Source organism: Dreissena polymorpha, chromosome 1, assembly GCF_020536995.1.
Source record: "Dreissena polymorpha isolate Duluth1 chromosome 1, UMN_Dpol_1.0, whole genome shotgun sequence".
Classification (NCBI taxonomy): Eukaryota; Metazoa; Mollusca; class Bivalvia; order Myida; family Dreissenidae; genus Dreissena; species Dreissena polymorpha.
The window spans coordinates 16,177,140-16,200,730 of record NC_068355.1 but is presented as its reverse complement, the minus strand read 5'-3'; the positions used below and the strand labels follow the sequence as shown (position 1 = coordinate 16,200,730).

Genomic DNA, 23,591 nt, shown 5'->3' with positions numbered 1-23,591 from the left:
GTGACTTAAAGCCGTTTCAGGTCGACAATGACCATATGCGCTATAATGATTGGGTCATTGTCGACCTGAAATGGCTTGAAGTCACCCGGGGTTGACTAGAAGCCGATTCATGTCACCCTGGGGTGACTTCAAGCCGATTCTAGTCACCCGGTCGGCTTGAAGTCACCCCAGGGTGACATGAATCGGCTTGAAGTCACCCAAGGGTTACAAGAATCGGCTTCTAGTCACCCCCGGTTGACTTCAAGCCATTTCAGGTCGACAATGACCCAATGAGCTATACTATGGAATGTCATGTTTCAATTCGGTAAAATATCTATCCAAAATCGTGAACGATTAAGATTTTTAAATATTTAATACTCTCTCAATTCTTAACGCAACGTATGCAACTGTGCAAGATCTTGTGAATGCAACCATATTTTGCTAAAAGAGAACTTACACTTACCCGTAGATTTTTTTGATATTTTTATCTTATATTTTTATTTTTTACATTTTTATATTTCATACCGTGGGAAATCATTTTTAAAAATCGGCACCCGAACTTAGAAGCCATGTGGCAGACATTTGGCAAATTTCGGATTACATCGATACGTCGTATCCAACGATACGCAGTACTCGAATGATTATGTTGTTGTTGTTTTTGTTGTTGTTATCGTTTATCAATCTAGCTTGTAATATTATGATTATTGAACAAAACAGTGGGGGAAGAATAAATTTTCACGCCATACATTCTCTTCCAGTACAGGTTTAATTAATTTCGACTCCCTTATCTTATCTTAATTTTGAGCTCGCTACGCCCCTGCATTTACACACGAGGTATCAACTGACCCACTTTGCATTCATTGATTATGTACACGAGTTTCGTGCTCGGTTTCCCTCATAATGCAGGAGAATATTTGCTCAGAGGTATGTTTCTGTTTTCATTCAAATAAAGTTGCATCTTATATCATCAGAATACCAATACTAACTAATCATATTTGGTCAAACTTTACAACCAGAGAGTACATGGGTATGTATTAATGTACGACTACGAGTATGCTCCAGAGTGAGATTAGTACAACAGATGGAAGAAGAAGAAGGTACAGCTCAACATTGCTCAAAGTTCGACTTGGTGATTAGGCCTAAATCCCAGCAACTCAGCTCCGCAGAGGTTCAGTAGCTGGGAGTTGGAATACTGCAACTACCAGAGAAACCAGAGACGTAGATAACGTAATCTACGTCTCTGGAGAAACCAATAATTTTTATTTCAAAAAAATTGTTAACATTTGCAAGTTTGTTATTGTGTGAAATCTTTAGCCTTGTCAGAGACGTAGATAACGTCTCTGCTGTCTGGCCTTGTTATTAGAGATTTTGTTCATAATATAACATAGCATTTTGTATGTTTAATAACTTTCATTACAAAAAAATCCTTTAATTATGTTCATGCCAATTACTAAGTTGCAATATTCCAAGTCCCAGCTGTATGACCCTGTTTGGGCCTAAACTGTTATATAGTTTGTAGGTCTTCTTGAATGCTTTGAGCTTTTATTAGTGCATACATTCATCCCAGAAACTTGGAGTTGGATTGTTGCAATAACTCGAATGTGTATAATTATCAAATGCTAAAAGCAGTGCTCACGCTGCTGCCAGACATTATCGCCAATGGCGATTATTTTATCCAACTGGCTATTATTTCTTAAAATTGTCTAGAAAAAATGGCGATTATTTTATCCGCCTACATAAAAAAACAAATTGCCACTAAATGTTGTCCCGCGATTGCGAAACGCCTGCAAATTGGGCCATCAAGCAGGAAAAAGCCATAACGAGATTACCTGTGTACACACTCGACCCTGTGTATTGTCATACACGCGTCAATAACTTCTGCGACATTGTGGCCTAGAGCATTTTTCTCAATCAGTGTCCGACAGCAGTGATATATTTCGGAAAAAACGTCTTTAATCTCCCTGTGCTTTACCAATTATCGGTAACTGTTAGATCTTTGTTAATTTTTCGCCAATTATTATTTAATCGTCATTATTGAAAATCGCCGCTAAAATTGTTGGCTGGTTTTGTTTTGCACGCCGTTTTTTCTGCAATTAGATTACGTTGAACATTGCTTGATGAAATAACAAGGGACAAAATTGTCACAAAACCAGGTTTTCATTGTGAAAAAAAAACCTGATAAAGGGAGAAAACTCAAACTGAACTTTTGAAATGAACAAACAAAATAAACCCCCTTTGTAAGTTTGTTTTTTTTTAAAAATCTATTTTTAGTCGTGGCGACCTTGACATTGGAGATATTGACGTGATTCTTTCGTGCGACACACCGTCCCATGATGGTGAACAAACGTGCCAAATGATTTTAAAATCTCACAATGAATGACATAGTTATGGCCAGGACAAGCTCACTTACGGCCATTTTTGACCTTTGAACTCAAAGTGTGACCTTGACCTTGGAGATATCGACGTAAAATTTTACTCCTGTGACCTTGATTTTTTTACAAAAAATTTTACTCCTGTGACCTTGACTTTGAACTTAGGGTCGGCGTTAAGGTTTGGAAATCTGCGTTTAGGTTTCGAAAAATGCTCATAACTTCTATGTCCCTTGAGATATAACCTTCATATTTGGTATGCATGTGTATATGGACAAGGCCTTTCCATATGCAAAAAAAATTTTACCCCTGTGACCTTGACCATGAAGTTAGGGTCTGCGTTTAGGTTTCAAAATCTGCGTTTAGGTTTTGAAAAATGCTCATAACTTCTATGTCCCTTGAGATATAACCTTCATATTTGGTATGCATGTGTATATGGACAAGGCCTTTCCATACGCACACAAATTTTGACCCCTGTGACCTTGACCTTGAACTTAGGGTCCGCGTTTAGGTTTGGAAATCTGCGTTTAGGTTTCGAAAAAAGCTCATAACTTCTATCAAACGTTTATAGGGGGCATAAGTCATCCTATGGTGACAGCTCTTGTTTGTTTTTACTAATGGACATTTTTGAGAGTTTTGGAGGGGTAGCAGCTGGAGGGAGGGGGGTAGTAGCTAATGCCAAGTGCCTGTGTATTCAATCATCAATTTTTATCACTGATTGCAGGATAAGGCATGTGATCTGTATCATTGGCAATGGGCCTTATGCCGTTATATGCAGCCAGTGTAGCAGTCCAGACCAGCCTTCACAAACATGCTATCTGGTCCACTGCTACCCTGTCTGCTTAACCTTGCATTTTTATAGGGGCCACTAGGGAAGTTCCTGACCATTGCGCAGGCTGGTATTGAGCTAGGCTTGTTGCATGTGGCCTAAGAGTTATGTTTGCATGACACAGCTCTCATTATATGAAAAGTTGCTGGAATTTTTTCGGAAGACCTTTATTAATTTGTATCCACTGAAGAGATAAGGCCTATATATATATATATATATATATATACATATATGTGATGTGGTTGACTGCTTAAAACCTCCTTACGGGTATATTTGTGTGGACAAAAACTGAAGTGTGTTTTCAAAAAAATTAGCCTTTACTGATGTCTTAAGAGGCAAAACAGGAAAAACAACTGTTTACTTGAATAAAAAAGGCCATATCTGTTTTGCATATTATTTTGTGTAAATTTGAAGGATCATCCTCGACACCTGATTCCTGACCTGTGCAAGCAGTTCTATAAGCAAGGCTGGGTGACAGGAACTGGAGGTGGAATCTCAATCAAACATGGGTGTGTTCTACATACAATTTTAAAATTGTATCATTAACTGTGCAAAAACAACTTTCAAAATATGTTTAATTGCGGAAGTTGATTAAGCGGAAACATGACTGTGCAATTGACAGTCTAAAGGCAAAGGACTTACTATAAAAAGTCCCAAACACACGTGGGCCACTGATTTGTATTTATGTTGCATTGCATACTTACTGTAAGTGACTTTTGGAAACAGAGCACTGCTAGGTGTTAAATCAATAGGAAAATGAACAACATGGGCAGGAGTATTCTTTAGCATGTTATTCTATATGTTTTGCAATTAAGATAATTGCATTTGAAGTTTTTAGAAAAATTCTGTCTATTGCCCTTGTGGTAATAATTTCTTTATAGGTTTAAATATACTTATTGATATTCAAACTTGAAACAAAGTGGTTGTGACTTAACAAAATTTGATTCATTTTTAATCAGCACTGTTTTTACACCTTTTTGCTATTATTAATAGTGGCCAAAAGCTGCTTATTTGTATATTAATATTAAGGTAATTAGTTTAGACAGGTACATGCTATGAATAACAGGGATCAGGGCACAGCCTACATTCAAATTTGTGGGAGAAGTGACTTCTCCCTCAGCTGAAATAAGAAGAAGTGAGGCAACTTAAAGCAGAAGTCTTTTCTGTTCAGAGTTTTATCAACTCTTCACTGATTTTATTAGCTCGGCTGTTTTCGGAGAAAACACGGGGTATTGTCATAGCCAGCTCGTCTTCCGGCGTCGTGCTAAAACCTTTTCATTTTGTTAACCTTTTGAACATTGGCTCTAAAATGAAAGTGCTTCCAACTATAACTTTAAAACTTCATATGTAGATGCACCTTGATGAGTTCTACACGCCACACCCATTTTGAGGTCACTAGGTCAAAGGTCAAAGTCACAGTGAACTCTTAAAAAAAATAGTTCTGACAAGCTTTAATTTATTCAAAACTGCACCCGCAGCCGAGCGTTTGCACCTTTTATGAAGTGCTCTTGTTCTCCTCATTACACCACATTATTAATCAGAAACAACTCACATTTGGCAGTTTGCTGGAAAACATAAATATAAACAAACGCACTTACATTACATATTGTAATGTGTTATTATTGTATATAGCTGAATTTAAATAATGTATTATCTGTCAATGCACATTTCAAAAAGAAAAGAAGTCACTTCTCTTGTAATTAGAGGTTGTAAAGTTAATTCGTCCAGGGAGTTGTTATCTCCCAAGTCTCCCTCACGGCTGAGCCCTGGCTTGACTTAAGGATTTGACTTACACTTGCATAGAGGGTAAGTTTCATTTCTCATCTGGTTTCCCTCAGAAGAACGGCTGCCCAATATTTGTTTATTTATTGACAAAGACATGAATTACAAGATGTTATGAAGCAAACACTAATGAATTGATCTATATGATGTTTTAATTAATATTTATCAGCAATTTTCAAATAATGCACAGATGATTCACAGTCTTATTATTGGCTACTACCAGGCAAAATGCCAAACTTAATCTGTGAATACTGATATAAGTAGATTGATTAATTTCAAAAAAATCATACCAAGCAAATATCTCTATTATAATTGACTTGCCTGACAAGCTAACTTCTTTTTTTTAAATCACTTGCCCTCCAGAATTTTAACGAGTCACAGGCTAGCGGGTGTCTGCTTAAGTTAACCATTGCTGATTATTAATGTCACTATAACCTGCTTTCAATTGGTTTTTATTGGAACATAGTCTGATACACAGTGCATTAACTCTCATATCAGTTTTTGTCTGGTTTTGTTATTATAATATTCATGATACATGTCATGTGAACATCAGGTCTGACCACATCAGCATCAAATAGTGCCATTATAACTGCTTTTATGTAGTTAAATGTAGTCATCATCATTTACTATTATATTTTGCAGAGAGAAAATCTATATAGCCCCCTCTGGAGTGCAGAAAGAGAGAATTCAGGTGAGGCAGTTTGTTGCCATAGAAACTGATATTGTTCGCTTTGAACATGCTGAGATTTTTATTTCATGCTGAGATTTTTATTTGAATATTTAATGTAAAAGAAGCTGTATATGTGCATACAAAAACTGTTTTATATGTTCAGATGATGCTTAGAAATAGTAAGCATAATTGACCAGTAGATAGTTATGTTAATAGAGCCCCATTAATTGTGCCATTAACTCAAGCACAATACCTTAGTCCTTTTTACCATTAACTCCTTCTGATTTACTGTACCATGAACTAAGTCCCAGTACAATTAATTCAGTACCATTCATTTTTTGAATCTCATTCAAGGAAAACTGGGCTAAATGCATGTGCTTGAAGTTTCATCCAAAATTAGCCTGTACATTCAGCACATGGCAATCAGGGAAGACATTTTCATATAGAAGAGACTTCCTTTAAACCAACTATTCCTTATAAGTGGAAAGTGTCTTCCCTGATTAGCCTGTGAAGACTGCACAGGCTCATCTGGAATGACACTGTACACACATGCAGGAAGCCCAGATTTCGGAGAGAATAGCTCCATTGTTCCATTGATTACAGCCTGAGGACCTGTTTGTTCAGACCATAGACAATGAGGACCTAGAGGGTCCACCTCCAGCCAAGAAGCTCAAGAAAAGTCAGTGCACACCTCTCTTCATGAACGCCTATCTCATGGCAAGTATGTGCACACCTCTCTTCATGAATGCCTATCTCATGGCCAGTATGTGCACACCTCTCTTCATGAACGCCTATCTCATGGCAAGTATGTGCACACCTCTCTTCATGAACGCCTATCTCATGGCAAGTATGTACACACCTCTCTTCATGAATGCCTATCTCATGGCAAGTATGTACACACCTCTCTTCATGAATGCCTATCTCATGGCAAGTATGTGCACACCTCTCTTCATGAATGCCTATCTCATGGCAAGTATGTGCACACCTCTCTTCATGAATGCCTATCTCATGGCAAGTATGTACACACCTCTCTTCATGAATGCCTATCACATGGCAAGTATGTACACACCTCTCTTCATGAATGCCTATCACATGGCAAGTATGTACACACCTCTCTTCATGAATGCCTATCTCATGGCAAGTATGTACACACCTCTCTCATGAATGCCTATCTCATGGCAAGTATGAACACACCTCTCTTCATGAATGCCTATCTCATGGCAAGTATGTACACACCTCTCTTCATGAATGCCTATCTCATGGCAAGTATGTACACACCTCTCTTCATGAATGCCTATCTCATGGCAAGTATGTACACACTTCTCTTCATGAATGCCTATCTCATGGCAAGTATGTACACACTTCTCTTCATGAATGCCTATCTCATGGCAAGTATGTACACACTCCTCTTCATGAATGCCTATCTCATGGCAAGTATGTGCACACCTCTCTTCATGAATGCCTATCTCATGGCAAGCATGTGCACACCTCTCTTCATGAATGCCTATCTCATGGCAAGTATGTGGAAGAAGAAGTGCTGTGTCTAATGCCTCCAAACTTTTAAGAAAAAGATGCTTGCTAAAGATGTTTTATGGGAAACACCCTTGGCAAGCTGATAGGCTTTAGGGCGGGTAGCATTTAAATTTTCTCAGCACTTTTAGTCTTACAGTTTTCATCAAATCTATGTCAGACTTTTAGGAAATAGTTGTTGACATAAAATGGAAGCCAATCACCATAACCAAACAATGTGCATCAGGAAGTTTTAGAGATCTTTTCATATATAAATACAGAAAATGTTTAATTCACAGGACCTTTTAACAACACTAAATTTTCTTTTAAACTGCACCAAATTTTATGGAAATTATATTGCTATAATATTGATGCCTAGTGTGATTAAGAGTCAAATTGCACTTGTATGTCAGCATTATTGCCTTTTTTAGGTACAAAATGTGCAAAATTCTCAGTTTCCCTCTCTTATTATGCCCTCTTCGAAGAAGCTGGAATATATTATTTCGCTGGATGTCGGTGGGTCTGTCAGTAGAACAGTTTGTTTCCAAAAATACGGTAACTTGTGAATGGATTGACCAATGAGCTTGATACTTACCGTATGCATTTACTGGTGCCAGAAGATGATCTTTATAGAAATTGGGAAGACTAGGTCAAAGGTCACTGTCACACTGAGAGTGAAAATCGTTTCCGATCAATAATTTGTGAACAGATTGATCAAGTGGCTTGATACTGCCCATGTGCATTGGCCTTGAACAGTAGATGACACCTATTGAAATCTTCACTTCGCATCAAATCTTCTCCAGACTCTCCATACGAGGGGACCATTTTTATATTGCGCATATGTTTCTGTCCATGTCCTTGTTATCCCCGCCGAAAAAAAATTTGGAGGGGATATAGTAATTGGTCCTGTCCTTCGTCTGGCCGGCCGAAACTTTGTCCGGAGCATAACTCCAAATCTATTCAATGGATTTACTTTAAACTTAGAATATAAACAGATGGCAACAAGGAGAAGTGCAGTGACCAAGAACCATAACTCTATCTACCTTAGTTTTTGAATTGTCTCCTCTTTTATATAACTTTAAAGTAAATTTTTGTCCGGAGCATAACTCTAAATATACTAAAGGGATTTACTTGAAACTTGAAATAATAACAGATGGCAACTAGGAGAAGTGCAGTGATCAGGAACCACAACTCTATCTACCTTAGTTTTTGAATAATCTTCCCTTTTATATAATTTTGAAGTAAATTTTTGTCCGGAGCATTACTCTAAATCTACTGAAGGGATTTACTTGAAACTTGAAATATAAACAGATGGCAAGTAGGAAAAGTGCATTGACTAAAAACCATAACTCTATCTACCTTAGTTTTTGAATTATCTCCCCTTTTATATAACTTTAAAGTAAATTTTTGTCCGGAGCATAACTCTAAATCTACTAAAGGGATTTACTTTAAACTTGAAATATTAACAGATGGCAACTAGGAGAAGTGCAGTGACCAAGAACCATAACTCTATCTACCTTAGTTTTTGAATTATCTCCCCTTTTATATAATTTTAAAGTAAATTTTTGTCTGGAGCATAACTCTAATTCTACTAAAGGGATTTACTTGAAACGTGAAATATAAACAGATGGCAGGTAGCAGAAGTGCAGTGACTAAGAACCATAACTATCTACCTTAGTGTTTGAATTATCTCCCTTTATTTAATTTCAAAGTAAATGTTTGTCCGGAGCATAATGAATTATCTCCCTTTATTTCTTTCTACAAATATTATTCCACTCTCTAAAACAAATGTTGTCATACGAGCAAACACATTTCGGCGGGGATTTGGCACTACTGTGACAGAGGCGTTTCCAGAAATTTTGTAGCGGGGGGGCTCAACAGGGGAGGGTGCGGGAGGGGTGTCCCCTTCCGTCGTCGATTTTTTTTTGAAATGGCACCTTGAAATGATGCGATTTCCTGCTATCTAATCAGCATTTTGCATGATAAAAGTGCATGTGAAACAAAAAAGAACTTGAGTTCACACATCAAGTGTGACAGACACACGGACAGACAGACACACAGGGGTAAATCAAATGTCTCTCAAACCACTAAAGTGGTGGGAGACATTATCTTTATCCATAACTTTTTAACGGAGTTAGATTGGTTGACCTCCTATTTAACCTTGTTGGATATCCTACTAGGTCAACTTAGGTACAACATTAAAATGTTTATGTCCATGTCCCTATGAATGGAAAGCAGGCACACAGCGGACAACCTGTCCTGACCCATTGATGATCTTAGTTTTGTCTTAACAAGTCCTTGGGCACTGATACTCCTTTCACACTGGCATGATGTGACAGGGAACACACATGATATGGACAAAACAGTGTAAATGGTGGGGTACAGCTGGGAATCACAATGTGCAACAGAGCCCTGAAGGGAAGTAGGTGGGTTGGGTACACCTTTCCACCTAGCCTGCCATATAAAGTGCAACTCGGCAGGGAGGGACTGAGGGGAAGGGAGATCATCATTGAACCATTCAAGTTCACTAGCACTGGCAGGAGAGGAGCACATTTGTTCAGGTATAAACTTCAATCCCATGGCTGCCTAAGTCTGCAAATCATTGAATTGGGTGTCCATTTCGTTCACAAAAGTGTCAAAAAAGGGAGTTGTTAGGTTTCTTGTGTAGTTTAATTCGGGTGTTGCTGCCTAGATGTTGTCACGCTTTAAGAAAATGATTTAGTTTCATATAGCAAAGTAATTCTTCATTTTTGAGTCTTTTAATTTTAAAAACTATGGATGAACATCAAAGCAGTTAGCCCGATTTGTAAAAAAAAAAAATCAAAACAAAAAAAATAATTGCCATTCATTAAGTGTGCAGTTGAATTTCACTGGCAATAACTTGTTACTCAAAAGGATTATCACTCTAAAGAGGTAATACCAATTAAATTCATCAAAGAAATTACCGAGAAAATAATAATGATTGTCCATTGCGTTCGTCTAAACTCTTTACTTGCTACAAATTGAAAGATTGTTTTTCACAAGTTTCATGCGGCAGCCATTTGTAAACATTTATCTATAGCTAAATGTATGGATGAATTTCATTAGTTGAATGTATCTTCTTCAGCCAATCAAATAGCGCAGTTTATTACTTACAGTCAATGAAGCGTGCACTTTAGCTGACGAAGGTTAGATCGTCTGTACACATGCCTGGGGGCTAATCACACAAATGGACAGCTTTTTGTTTATGGCTTAATTAGGGACAAATGACAGGAAATACACAAGTGGATTGAAACTGTAAGGGGCTCATATTTAATCGTGTCAAGCCAGCCAGCTGGGGGGGCTTTAGCCCCCTAGCCCCCCACCTAATAACGCCTCTGCTGTGACAAGCTCTTGTTGCAATAGTGATAGTAGTAATCTGAAATTGACGAAATCATTACTGATTTATTGTTGTTTAGTCGTCAGTGAACATTCCTTTGTAGCTCTGAGTCAAGTGAATTTAATATGAATGTGGTTTTAAATTAATATTTATACAACAGAAAAAAAAAAAAAACATTAATTGGAAGATAGACAACTACAATCTGAAAGTTATTTTAATGCTTACATTATCTTAGATCTTTTTTAGAAGCAAAACTGAGAGCCATGTTTAAAATACATTACTCAGGATTGTGACTTCATAAATGCATGATTTCTTTGGCATATTTACTATCATAATTTTGTGATATGTCAATGGACAAATATGTGATTTTACACTTGCTATACAGTCAATTGTTCAATAAAGCTAACCCAGATGTGTTTATAGAATGCATCAGTTTGAAAATGTATTGTGGAAAACTGCTGGTAGCTGCGAGTCAGTAAATTGAATCGAGGTAGGGTCCTTCAAAATAGCCAATGCCAATCTTTGTTTTCTACTGTATGCTGTATTAAAAATTAATGCATTTCATGTGTATTATTGTTGCAGTTGTATATCATGTGATTTATAGCACATCATTTTGTGATAGTCATTTGAGGTATAATTCTAATTTGTGTTTCCCTAATAGCAAAACTCAATAGTAATTTTGTTAAGGTTCTTTTATCTCAGACAGTCTTTCTATGTTGTTAGCTCTTGGATTTTGTCATTCTGTGTTTTTTTACTGCAGATGCAGGGGCAGTAATCCATACTCACTCCAAGCATGCTGTCATGGCAACGCTTCTCTACCCTGGCACGCAGTTCAGAATCACCCACCAAGAGATGATTAAAGGAATACAAAAGGGAACAAAATGTATAATGAAATATTGGATATTAAAAATTCACCATTCATAATAATCCATCAATGTTTTGTTCAATGTGTTGTTTTTTAGCTCACCTGAGCTATGCTCATGGTGAGCTTTTGTGATCGCCTTTTGTCCGTCGTGCGTTGTTCGGCGTCAACATTTGCCTTGTGAACACTCCAGAGGCCACATTTATTGTTGGATCTTTATGAAACTTGGTCAGATCATTTGTCATTGATACCTCGACTAAGTTCGAAACTGGGTCATGCTGGGTCAAAAACTAGGTCACTAGGTCAAAAAAAGAAAAACCTTGTGAACACTGTAGAAGTCACATTTGATGCCCAATCTTCATGTAACTTTGTCAAAATGTTTGTCTAAATAATGTGTTGGTTGAGTTAAAAAATGGTTCCGGTCCGTTGAAAAAAATGGTCGCCAGGGGGCGGGGCAGTATTCCTTATATGGCTGTAGAGAAACCTTGTGAAAACTCTAGAAGTCACAATTTTTGCCCAATCATCATGAAACTTGGTCAAAACATTGGTTTCTTTGATATCTCGGACGAGTTCGAAAATGGTCCTGATCGGTGAAAAAACATGGCCGCCAGGGGGGCGGGGCACTTTTCTCTATATGTATTTAGTGAAAACATGTGAACACTTTAGGAGTCACATTTTTGGTCCAATCTTCATGAAATTTGGTCAGAACATGTGTTTTCTGGATATGACGGTTGAGTTCGAAAATGGTCCAGATCGGTGGAAAAACATGGCCACTAGGGGGTGGGGCAGTTTTCTCTATATGTATATAGTAAAAGCATTTGAACAGTCTAGTTGTGATAAGCCATAATGTTAAAGAAAGATAACCTGTACATACTTTCTAATAGTTAACTCCCTTGTGTAAACCTGGGACTTCTTTCATAAAATGTGGTGAACATAAAGACAGTAGTTTGCATGCAATTTAATAAACCTATGTCATAAAATAATTGTACATGTACTAATGCACTGTAGAGCCTTATCTTTGATCTTTACTGATAAGCCAAGTTAACCTACTGTGTTTTGGTGTATTTAGCAGACTACTGTGCTATGAAACTGTTTCTATGGCAACCTTGTTATTTGGCATTTTCTAAATTAGAAAGACTCTTTTGATTGAAATAACTTTTGTAAATTCTTCTTATTTTTTACATTTGAGTCACTGGAGTTTTCCACTCTCCATAAATTGTGTTTTTTAGATTAAGTTAGACTTATTTTATAAACAAAATTTTTGAAGCAACTTCTAGACTAACAGTAACTAATATTTATATCAGTTTTTTTTGACAGATTGTGAACTTCTTTTTACATTCATTAAGGAGTGTATTCAGGCGTATCTGACTGGACGCCTTTAGTTAATTGAATTACAACCAGTAAGAGTGTTAGAAATAAGCGTTCTTTAATTCGACTCGATAAATATTTCCGTATTACATAAGTGCTCACACAGTTACATAACTCGTAACCGTCCCGTGACTGGTTCACTTGTGTAAGCGAATGAGACCGCACTACCACAGTTGTTTATAGTAAAACATTGTGAATACTTTTAGTCACATTTTTAGTTCAATCTGAATGACACTTGCTGATTTTCACACATGGTGACAATCTTTATGAGCATGATATTTTTTGCTCATGGTGAACTTTTGTGATCACCTTTTGTCAATTGTCTGTCTTCCGTTGTGCGTTATGAATATTTGCCTTGTTAACACTTTAGAGGCCACATTTATTGTTGGATCTTCATGAAACTTTTTCAGAAGATTTGTCCCAATAATATCTTGGACAAGTTCAAAAATGGTTCTAGTCTGGTGAAAAACATTTCCGCCATGGGGTCATTTAATGTTCATTCTTCATGAAACTTGGTTAGAACATTTGTTCTATTGATATCTTGGGCTGAAAAGAACAGGTCATTTCTTTTTATCTCAGGTGAGCGACTTTGGGTCTTTCAGGCCCTCTTGTTTCATTTTTAGTTAATTTGTGCTTAAACTTGTATTCAGGACACATTAACTAAGCTAAAATGAAAGTTTTAAAAATGTAGAGTTTGACGAGTCAGACTTAAAAATATGGCATTCAAACACGACATAGTTCTCATGAGCTGCTCAAAGCCCATCTTGCGTTCACTCATAAATGTTCCGATATCGTCGCGGGAAATAAACATGGAATATATTGTCACACTCAAAAATAAAAATGTTCATTTTGTATCTCGTTAAATCTATGTGATAAGACCACATCTAGCTTTGAAATTTTGTTTATTGCTACAAGGAACACTGATTTTTAATGGGTTAACTCTATTTTACAAAATATTTTACAAAATATTCGTTGATTTTGAGTACTTATGTGGCTTTAATTCACAATAAACTTTAAAATATAACAATTGAATTCAGTTATTAATGACTTATTTATTCAATATTTTTTGGGAGATTTGAATATTACAATAGAATGAAACCAGTACATAATGCAGCCATGATATGCTTAGTTTCTACATTACTTGTAAACGAAATCATTGCTTAATGTCAGAATTATCACAAGACAAGAGTTTGGTTTTGCTAGTTAAACCATATAAATAAAAATGCCTAAACATTTTGTGAGTGAAATATTGCCAGTACTTATATACACATTTTACTATGAATTGTTTAGTTTTAAATTAGTTTGCAAGACAAACCCACAGGTCAAATCTTGTCCTTTTACAGCTGAACATTACCAGTATGATGAGGAGCTAGTGGTGCCAATAATAGAGAACACTCCCCATGAGAGGGACTTACAGAAGCGTATGGCCATAGCGATGGAGGACTACCCAGACTCGTGTGCCGTACTTGTTAGACGTCATGGCGTATATGTGTGGGGGCCCACGTGGGAGAAGGCAAAGACTATGTGAGTATGTCTTTATAGATCACCTAAGAGCAACATGCTCTTGGTGACCTTTTGTGATAACCTTTTGTTTGTCATCTGTCGTCTGTCATCACTATTTACCTTGTGAAAAGTCCACACAGGCCAAATTTATTTCCACATCCTAACCCTTTGCATGCTGGAAAATTTGTTGTCTGCTAAAATGTTGTCTGCAGAATTTCTAAAATTAGCATTTTCTTCGTTTTTTTTCAAAGAATACTATCAGAATAGCAAACAGTTTGGATCCTGATGAGACGCCACTTTCTGTGGCGTCTCATCTGGATCCAAACTGTTTGCAAAGACCTTCCAAATTCGGTTCCAGCACTGAAAGAGTTAAATTACAGCTTAGCCCAATTTGAATTCATATAGGGCTCTTAAATAGGTCAAATTGAAGATATGATATGATAAATCATATGATTTAGTGGCTATGGTGTAACACGAGGTTACAGGTTTGATCCCATCTCTGGAAGTAATCTTAAGATTTCCAACAAATACACTAAGTACTGGTTCTTACCAGAAAATGGATTCATCATTTCAATAAGGGTTGGGCTTTTGATGAAATCAACTAAAATAAATAGGTTTAAACTTAACTTTGTTGAAACATTTGTTCAAATTATATCGGAGCTGAGTTTGTACATATCTCAATAAGTCACATTTTCTGCACTTTCATCATCAAACTTGCTCAGAACATCTGTTCTAATGATATAAATGAGTTGTTTTGCGCGCATTAATTCATTCTACTAACAAGAGCTTGTCACAGTAGTGCCAAATCCCCGCCGAAATGTGTTTGCTTGTATGACAACATTTGTTTTAGAGAGTAGAATAATATATGTTAAAACAAATAAAGGGAGATAATTCATTATGCTCCGGACAAAAATTTACTTTGAAATTAAATAAAAGGAGATAATTCAAACACTAAGGTAAATAGAGTTATGGTTCTTAGTCACTGCACTTCTCCTACTTGCCATCTGTTTATATTTCAAGTTTCAAGTAAATCCCTTCAGTAGAATTAGAGTTATGCTCCGGACAAAAAAATACTTAAAAATTATATAAAAGGGGAGATAATTCAAAAATTAAGGTAGATAGAGTTATGGTTCTTGGTCACTGCACTTCTAGTTGCCATCTGTTTATATTTCAAGTTTCAAGTAAATCCCTTTAGTAGATTTAGAGTTATGCTTCGTACAAAAAATTACTTTAAAGTTATATAAAAGGGGAGATAATTCAAAAACTAAGTTAGATAGAGTTATGGTTCTTAGTCACTGCACTTTTCCTACTTGCCATCTGTTTATATTTCAAGTTTCAAGTAAATCCCTTAAGTAGATTTAGAGTTATGCTCCGGACAAAAATTTACTTTAAAATTATATAAAAGGGGAGATAATTCAAAAACTAAGGTAGATAGAGTTGTTGTTCTTGATCACTGCACTTCTCCTAGTTGCCATCTGTTTATATTTCAAGTTTCAAGTAAATCCCTTTAGTATATTTAGAGTTATGCTCGGGACAAACTTTTACTTTAAAGTTATATAAAAGGGGAGATAATTCAAAAACTAAGGTAGATAGAGTTATGGTTCTTGGTCACTGCACTTCTTCTTGTTGCCATCTGTTTATATTCTAAGTTTTAAGTAAATCCATTGAATAGATTTGGAGTTATGCTCCGGACAAAGTTTCGGGCGGACAGACAGACGGACAGGACCAATTACTATATCCCCTCCGAAATTGTTTTCGGCGGGGATAAAAAAAGCTTAGCTACTTGCATATATGCTTTCTATGAACACTCGTGGTTAAAGCATGTTTCACCCATAATGATGTGTTTTTTCTAACATGTGTAGCACTTGCTACAAAGCGTCTATACTTGAATGGATATTACCTATGAACAGCTTCAACTCATCCACATCACCTGAACTTATTTTGACCTTGACATGGACCTTCTTTTAGATGTAGACACACTCGAATTTGCAAATGAATAAATACACAAATGCAGCATCTGAGGATCTTGTTTTTCTTGTTTTGAATTTGCTTGTGTAAAGATTTGATTGTTTATTCCTACACTGCGGGGCTGTCCTCGCAGTGTTTGAATAATGGTTCTGATCAGAGGAAGCTGAGCCTTTGTCCAATCATAAAATTTGTTACAATTTACTTCCACTTTCGCTTGAATTTGAAAATGGGTCGTTATAATTTCACGCAGTGGAATGCATAAAGCATTTTTCCATCCCTCTGTACGTACACATGTGTCAAAACTCGTGTTTATAACTTTCTGTTTTTTCACTGGATAGATCTGGCTCATAATTCATAATTAAATGACCTTAAGGTGCAGATGCCCATAAAGACAGGAAATTTGGCAACTTTTGACATTTGTCCTTTTTTCACTGAAGAATATATACCGTAGTTTCCGAATTTGTGTGTATTCAACTCCTGTCACTGCTTGGCAGATGTTGCTCAAACTTTTACAGGGGAATGTGTGGAAGATCGTTCTGGAAGGAATTTTGATTGCAGCCAGTTCAGACCCCTTTGTCTTGTTGCTGTTGATGAATATATAGTGGAATTGTTTTTTCCGATCATGTGTTGTGGGGGCATTAGTGTCTGTGACACATTCCTTGTTAAGATAGTTTAAAGAACAATTTATAAGTATACTTTAAATGATGCATGCTTCTGCTTTAGTACTTTCACTTTTGTAGCTTAGCTTAGTCCTGGGACTATCAAAATACAAATGTCAAAACAATCATGGACGAGAATTACAGTTTCATTGATATATTTTATATTCATTTAGGTCATTGACATTCCGCTTCCGGTCAATGGCGGTCAGGTGAAAATTTGTGAGTGAAAATTTGTTCTAAATAAGCGGTTAACTAATCACATAATAATATAAAAATTGGATATAATAGTCAGTGAGTGATGGCGAGTTTGCGCGACGAGGAATTACCACAAAGTTCAATGGATGAGTCGGACATACTAACTACAACGGAGTACGCAATACCTGTGCAGAATCGGTTTAAACAAATGAACAATGGCGGGCAAGGACTGAGTGAAAACGGTGGATTTCAAACTGTGAAACGTAGAACGAAACGTAAAAAAGTGAGTAGTAGCAATATGGATACGTTTGCAAACATGGACATAGATAGTAAATTAGTTTGCATGTTCGAAAAAATGAACGTGATAGAAGACACAATATCTGAATGTAGAAATGACATAATCAAGGTAAACAGCAATTATAAACTGATAGATGCACGAGTATATGCCCTTGAGCAAACTATGGATTGGCAAGTTGAAATGACCCGTTCTATGTGTTACCACTCAATAGACAGAGACGCGAGAGATATGCGAAACAATATTATAATATATGGACTCTCCGAGCGGCTACCATACAATGACAGGAACCTTGTTTTGAAATTCCTCGAAAATGAGCTAGAAATTGACACCAGCGATATGATGATCGATCGAGCACATCGATTAGGTAGAAAATTCCCAAACACAAATGACCAAAAGAGACCAATGATAGCGCGCTTCCGAGACTACATAGATACTGAAACCATACTTTCGAACGCATACAAGTTAAAACGCACCCACTTTGGACTAGACCGTCAATACCCAAAAGAAATTGCAAGAGCTCGAAAGGAGCTATATCAATCAAAAGAGGCCGAATATGCACGAATGTCAAATCAAAGAGTGAAAATTAAGTACCCTGCTGAATTGTTTATCAATGACAGATCTATAGAAAACAAATTCCCAGAGTGGTTTAATGTGCTAGGGGTTGACAGGCTGAAGAGGTGCCCTGATACTAAGCCGACCCAAAGCGCGAGGATGTACTCCAATGAGACTGTTATTAACAGCAGCAGCGAGAGTGACAGTAATGATGGCAATGATCAGGAGGCTGCAGATGAGGATGTATTTCTGAAAACACAAGAAAAAAGCATACAGCCAATCGTGGGCAACGCCCACGAAAATGTAAACAAACCTAGAAGTAGGACAAATAGCGCGGACCGTATAGAGCAGAGTGAGTCAGTACGCGTACCTGTAAACGAAACTCACCAGAGCGTGTCTAGAAAAGCGTCTCTAATCAACAAATCACAAATCCCTACCAAGATGATCGAGAGCAGAAAAACCGATACATCAAATACTGTGAAACATTTAAAAACAAAACGTGCTAAAATGGCACAATCACAACCGAACAAAATAACCAGCGACAGACAAACAGTGAACCAGCGCAGAGGTGTATCCCAAAACTTTGAAACAATTAAAAATAGCACGGGGACATCGGGCTTAGAGTAGATCGACGTACCGGTCACGAAATAGGACAGTATCGGAGAGAGATGGGAATTAAAATGTGTTTATTGAATGTGCAGGGACTTATCGGGAAACGTTATAACAAATTATTATCAGGTGAAATGAAAACAGTTTTTGCCGAAAACGAAATACTATTATTTACAGAAACATGGTCTAATTCTTTGTATAAATATGATGTCGAGGGTTTTCATTATTATATGCTAAGTAGAACTGTACATCTTAAAGGGACAAAACGGGCTAGTGGTGGAATAATGATTTATATTGCCGATCTTTTGAAAAACAGTATTGATTTCTTGAAAAGTAGAGATGATTGTATTATGTGGATAAAACTTAAAGGTTATTTGTTTGAAAACGGGATTGATGTTTTACTTTGTTTGGCGTATAATGTGCCACATGGAAGCAGTAGGGAAATGTTTATTAACGAAAGTTTATTTGATCAAGTTTTAAACGATATGATACAGTTCGAACATACTTATAATAATAACTGCAGATTTATAGTTTGTGGAGATTTTAATTCAAGAATTGGCGTTAAAGCCGATTATGTTGAAAATAATGATTTACAATGATTTAATGTATTACCAGACGATTATATCGCAGATAGTTTTTTACCAAGATTAAGTCAAGATAAAGTTGTAAATGAGCACGGTAATTGTTTACTTGAGTTTTGTAAAATGACTGGGTTAAAAGTGTTGAATGGTAGAGAAGGTGTAGATAGTAGGATTGGAAAATTTACTTGTATAACCAGTAACGGGTCTAGTGTTATCGATCTTGTTATGTGTTCGCCTGTTTTATTTAAATGTGTTGATAAGTTTGAGGTTTTTGATCCTAATTTAATATCGGACCACTGTGTAGTACAGTTTTTTATAAATACCTACACAAATGAAGATACATTTGATGATGTTGATAAAACTGCTTTGTTACAAAATGAATGTGATAATGCAAAATACATTTATAAATGGGATAAAACTAAAACCGATCTTTATGTACAGTCACTCCAAAATGATAGTATTATACAGTCTTTAAACAAGGTATGCAATGATATTAATACCACTAACTGTTTCTCGTCTCTAGACCAAAGTTTAGAACATTTTTGTTCCATTATTGATAAAGTGTGTTCACCATTATTTAAGAAAACTATAAAAACTGGCAAAAATGAAAAATATCAACATGTTCAAAATAACAAATGGTTTAATGACGAGTGTCAATCAGCAAAATCAGAGTTTTGTAAATTATTGAACATATATAGGAATGACAAGTCTGACGAAAATAGAATAAGTATGACCAGTGCACGTAGTTTATACAAATGCCTTGCTAGAAAAAATAAATATCAATATGATACTGAGCAGACAAAAATACTAGAACAAAATAGATATTTAGATGCAAAGAGATATTGGAGTATGTTAAAAGGATCAGTTAAGCCAATTAAATCAAGCAAATTGCATATAGATGACTTTGTAAGATATTTTAAATCAATAAATGATCCAGATTCACACTTTTATCAACCAGACGAAGACATCGTTTATTTTAATGAGCGTTATTTGAATGACGAATTACATGTAATGTTTGAAGAGTTAAATATGGAGATTACACATGAAGAAATTAAAAAAGCATGCATTTGTTTAAAAACTGGTAAGTCGGCAGGTCCGGATTATGTACTAAATGAGTTTTTAAAACATGGTGTTTCCGAAACTCACTTTTTGGAGGTTTTGTTTGTACTTTTTAATAAAATGTTTAACTTGAGTTATTTTCCAGAGGCATGGAGCGAAGGGTTAATTGTCCCTTTACATAAGAAAGGCGATTTAGACGATACGGCCAATTACAGAGGAATTACATTGTTAAGCACTATAGGAAAATTATTTAGTAAAATTATTAACAATCGATTAAGTGTTTGGGGGGACAAATATAATGTTTACATAGAAGCCCAAGCCGGATTTCGGAAAGGTATGGGAACAGTTGATAATATATTCGTCTTGCAAGGTATAATAACTCATATTTTAAACCAAAAGAAGAAACTGTATACGGCATTCATTGATTTTACAAAGGCATTTGATTTTGTTGTGAGAGATATTATATGGTACAAACTAATAAAACTAGGCATAAGAGGTAAAATTTTGAATATAGTCAGATCAATGTATAATGTTGTTAAATCAAAAATAAAATATAATAACGAAATTAGTCATGAATCGTTTACATGCTTTTTAGGGGTAAGGCAAGGGGAATCATTATCGCCTTTTTTATTTTCAATGTATCTTAACGACATCGAGGAACACTTTATGCTAAACAAATTTGAAGGTGTTGACCTAGGTATGTTAAAATTGTTTTTATTGTTGTATGCTGACAACATTGTTCTCTTTGCGGAATCAGAAGTTGGTTTACAAAATGGATTAGATTTGTTAGATGAGTATTGTGCGAAATGGAAACTCTGTGTAAATATCAATAAAACAAAGATAATGATTTTTAAAAAAGGGGGACAAAATAGAAAACATTTGAAGTTTACATATCATGGAAATGAGCTAGAAATTGTTAATAAATTTACATATCTTGGAGTAATATTCACAACGGGGGGATCTTTCTCAGCAACATATGATGCGCTTTTGGGGCAGGCCCTAAAAGCACTTTTTAAGTTAAAATCAAATTTGGTGAAATTTACAAATATCTCAGTTAGCCATAGTCTTGAATTATTCGATAAACTTATCGAACCAATTTTAAATTATGGCTGTGAAGTTTGGGGATTAAACAATAGCATCCAAATCGAAAGAATACATCTACGTTATTGTAAACAGGTGCTGGGTGTCCGAACTCAAACACAGAATAATTTCATTTACGGGGAACTTGGGCGTTACCCTCTTATAAATAAACGGATTGTTTGTGTTTTAAAATACTGGATAAAAATATTACAATCTGATGATGTTAAATATATTAAAATTGTTTATAATATGCTAGTACATGATCTCGAAATGTATCCCGAAAACAATTCTTGGGTAAAATCTGTTAAACATCTATTAAATACACTAGGTTTTGGTGATGCATGGTTTTTTCAGGGAGTTGGAGACGTTAATTGTTTTATATCCATTGTTAAACAACGCACATCTGATATATACGTTCAGAATTGGATAACCGAGTTACAACAAACGACAAGGGGTAAAAATTATTGCATTTACGGAATTTTTAGATTTCAGCCTTATCTCAATGTTGTAAATATTTCAAAATTAAGATTCGAATTTACGCGTTTACGAGTATCTGCTCACAGACTTGAAGTCGAAGCAGGGCGATGGCACAAGCCTGAAAAGACACCGTATGAAAACAGAAAATGTAAACACTGTAACGTTCTTGAAGATGAGTTCCATTTCTTACTCGAATGTCCAGTTTTTAATAGTCTTAGAAAACAATATATACGTAGATATTATTGGAATCGCACAAATATGATAAAATTTATCGAACTTACAAACTGACAACGCTAAAACAATTAAAAATCTTGCAACATTTATTTTTAACGCAGCTAAATTGAGAACTGAATTATATTATCAATAGCCTCTCTCCACATATTACTGTCTATGTGTTGTCAATCAATAAAAAATATATGTTTTCACATTGTTAGAACATTCAAGTTTATTTTGAATACGATAAGACTTTACAATATGCATATTATATAATTACCTTAATATATAAATGTTCAAAATATTTGTTTATTTTGAATATGAATGTCTTTAGAGTTGCCAATTCTTTCGTTACAAATTGTTAACTTATATTGCCTAAAATAGTATATATATATATATATATATATATATATATATATATATATATACCTGTATGTCATTGACCACGGTTTACTACATTGTGTATTATATGTTTGTGTACTCATGGGCTTAAAGCCTAATGTATTCTGAAATAAAACCATTTTCTTATAAAAAACAATTTGATTAATTAATTGAAGTTTACAAGCAGATATCAGATATATCCACACACAAAATAGTATTTATATGATGGTAAATTCTCCTTCCATTGAGTTTACATGTATTCAGTCCAGATTGATGGTAAATTCTCCTTCCATTGAGTTAACATGTATTCAGACCAGATTACTCTGTTGCAGGTGTGAATGCTACGACTACTTGTTTGAAATCGCCGTGGAAATGAAGAAGTGTGGCCTTGACCCGGAAATAGTTCCCCAACCTCCAAAAGGCGCCTACAATCAACTGTGATGATGTGATAATTTAGGCGAGAATAATCATTAGGATGTTCTCTGTGAAAAGGGGGTTTAATGTATGTGTGTAAGGTAATGTCCCAGATTAGCCTGTGCGGTTCACACAGGCTAATCAGGGGAGACAATTTCCGCTTTAATGTTATTTTTGTCTAAAACAAGTCTCTTCTTAGCAAAAATCAAGTTTAGGCTGAAAGTGTCGTCCCAGATGAGCCTGTGCAGACTGCATAGTCTAATCTGGGAAGACACGTTATGCATATGCCAGGGTGCAGAATCAACGCGTTTTCCATGGTTTTACACAAGGGCTGGACAGAATGGAAACACACCGTTAAGACCTTTATTTTTGCAAATATCTCAAGTTATTGAAATACATTTGCAAAAATCTTTAGTGCATAAAAGACAGTTTTTCTTGCAGTTTGTGCCGATATCTTAATATAATAAGAATAAATCCTTGAATGCATATGTCTAAAATTGTTGACAAAATTTCACGTTGCGTGAAGCATAGCCGTGTAAAATGAATGTAGTAGATACCGAAATTTTGAACAAGAGCACACGCTTAATGGCTTAATAAATAAAGTAATACCGATATATTTCACATTGCCAAAAAGTCTTTTCTGCACTAGTTGAAATTCTTAAGAAAAATAATTTTTAAAAGTTATTTGAAATAAATCGCCACTTAGCACTGTGTATACATCCATTAAAGTTAAAAGGGGAAACCCCACAAAGTCATGTGATCCTGCATCCTGTATGCATTAAACCCCCTTTTCACAGTGCAGCTCAATTATGTTTTAACAGTCTCAAAAAATTGTTGTTTTGTCAAGTGCACAATAAAATAATCACAAACACTTAA

The 23,591-nt window shown here is 35.7% G+C and overlaps 1 protein-coding gene across 3 annotated transcripts; it reads left to right on the top strand.

The window, feature by feature from the left end:
* The first annotated feature begins 731 nt into the window (after positions 1-731).
* LOC127872433 (methylthioribulose-1-phosphate dehydratase-like) lies at positions 732-23,591 on the top strand. Of its 3 annotated transcripts, none has more exons than XM_052415776.1 (7): positions 732-903; positions 3,592-3,686; positions 5,602-5,650; positions 6,233-6,308; positions 11,257-11,379; positions 14,070-14,250; positions 22,634-23,591. In XM_052415776.1, exons 1-7 carry the CDS (start codon positions 880-882, stop codon positions 22,740-22,742), a joined length of 657 nt encoding a protein of 218 aa, XP_052271736.1. In that variant the 5' UTR covers positions 732-879; the 3' UTR covers positions 22,743-23,591. The 3 variants fall into 3 exon arrangements, with proteins under 3 accessions (XP_052271736.1, XP_052271728.1, XP_052271744.1); XM_052415768.1 differs by having other exon boundaries at positions 747-903; positions 6,233-6,350; XM_052415784.1 differs by having other exon boundaries at positions 747-903; positions 6,233-6,350; positions 14,070-14,254.

Excerpts from the sequence above, each read along its gene's own strand:
- LOC127872433 (XM_052415768.1), top strand. The coding sequence starts at position 880 with ATGCAGGAGAATATTTGCTCAGAG. Across the intron at positions 11,380-14,069 it reads AATACAAAAGGGAACAAAAT|CTGAACATTACCAGTATGAT; the intron begins GTATAATGAAAT and ends GTCCTTTTACAG. Across the intron at positions 14,251-22,633 it reads TGGGAGAAGGCAAAGACTAT|GTGTGAATGCTACGACTACT; the intron begins GTGAGTATGTCT and ends ACTCTGTTGCAG.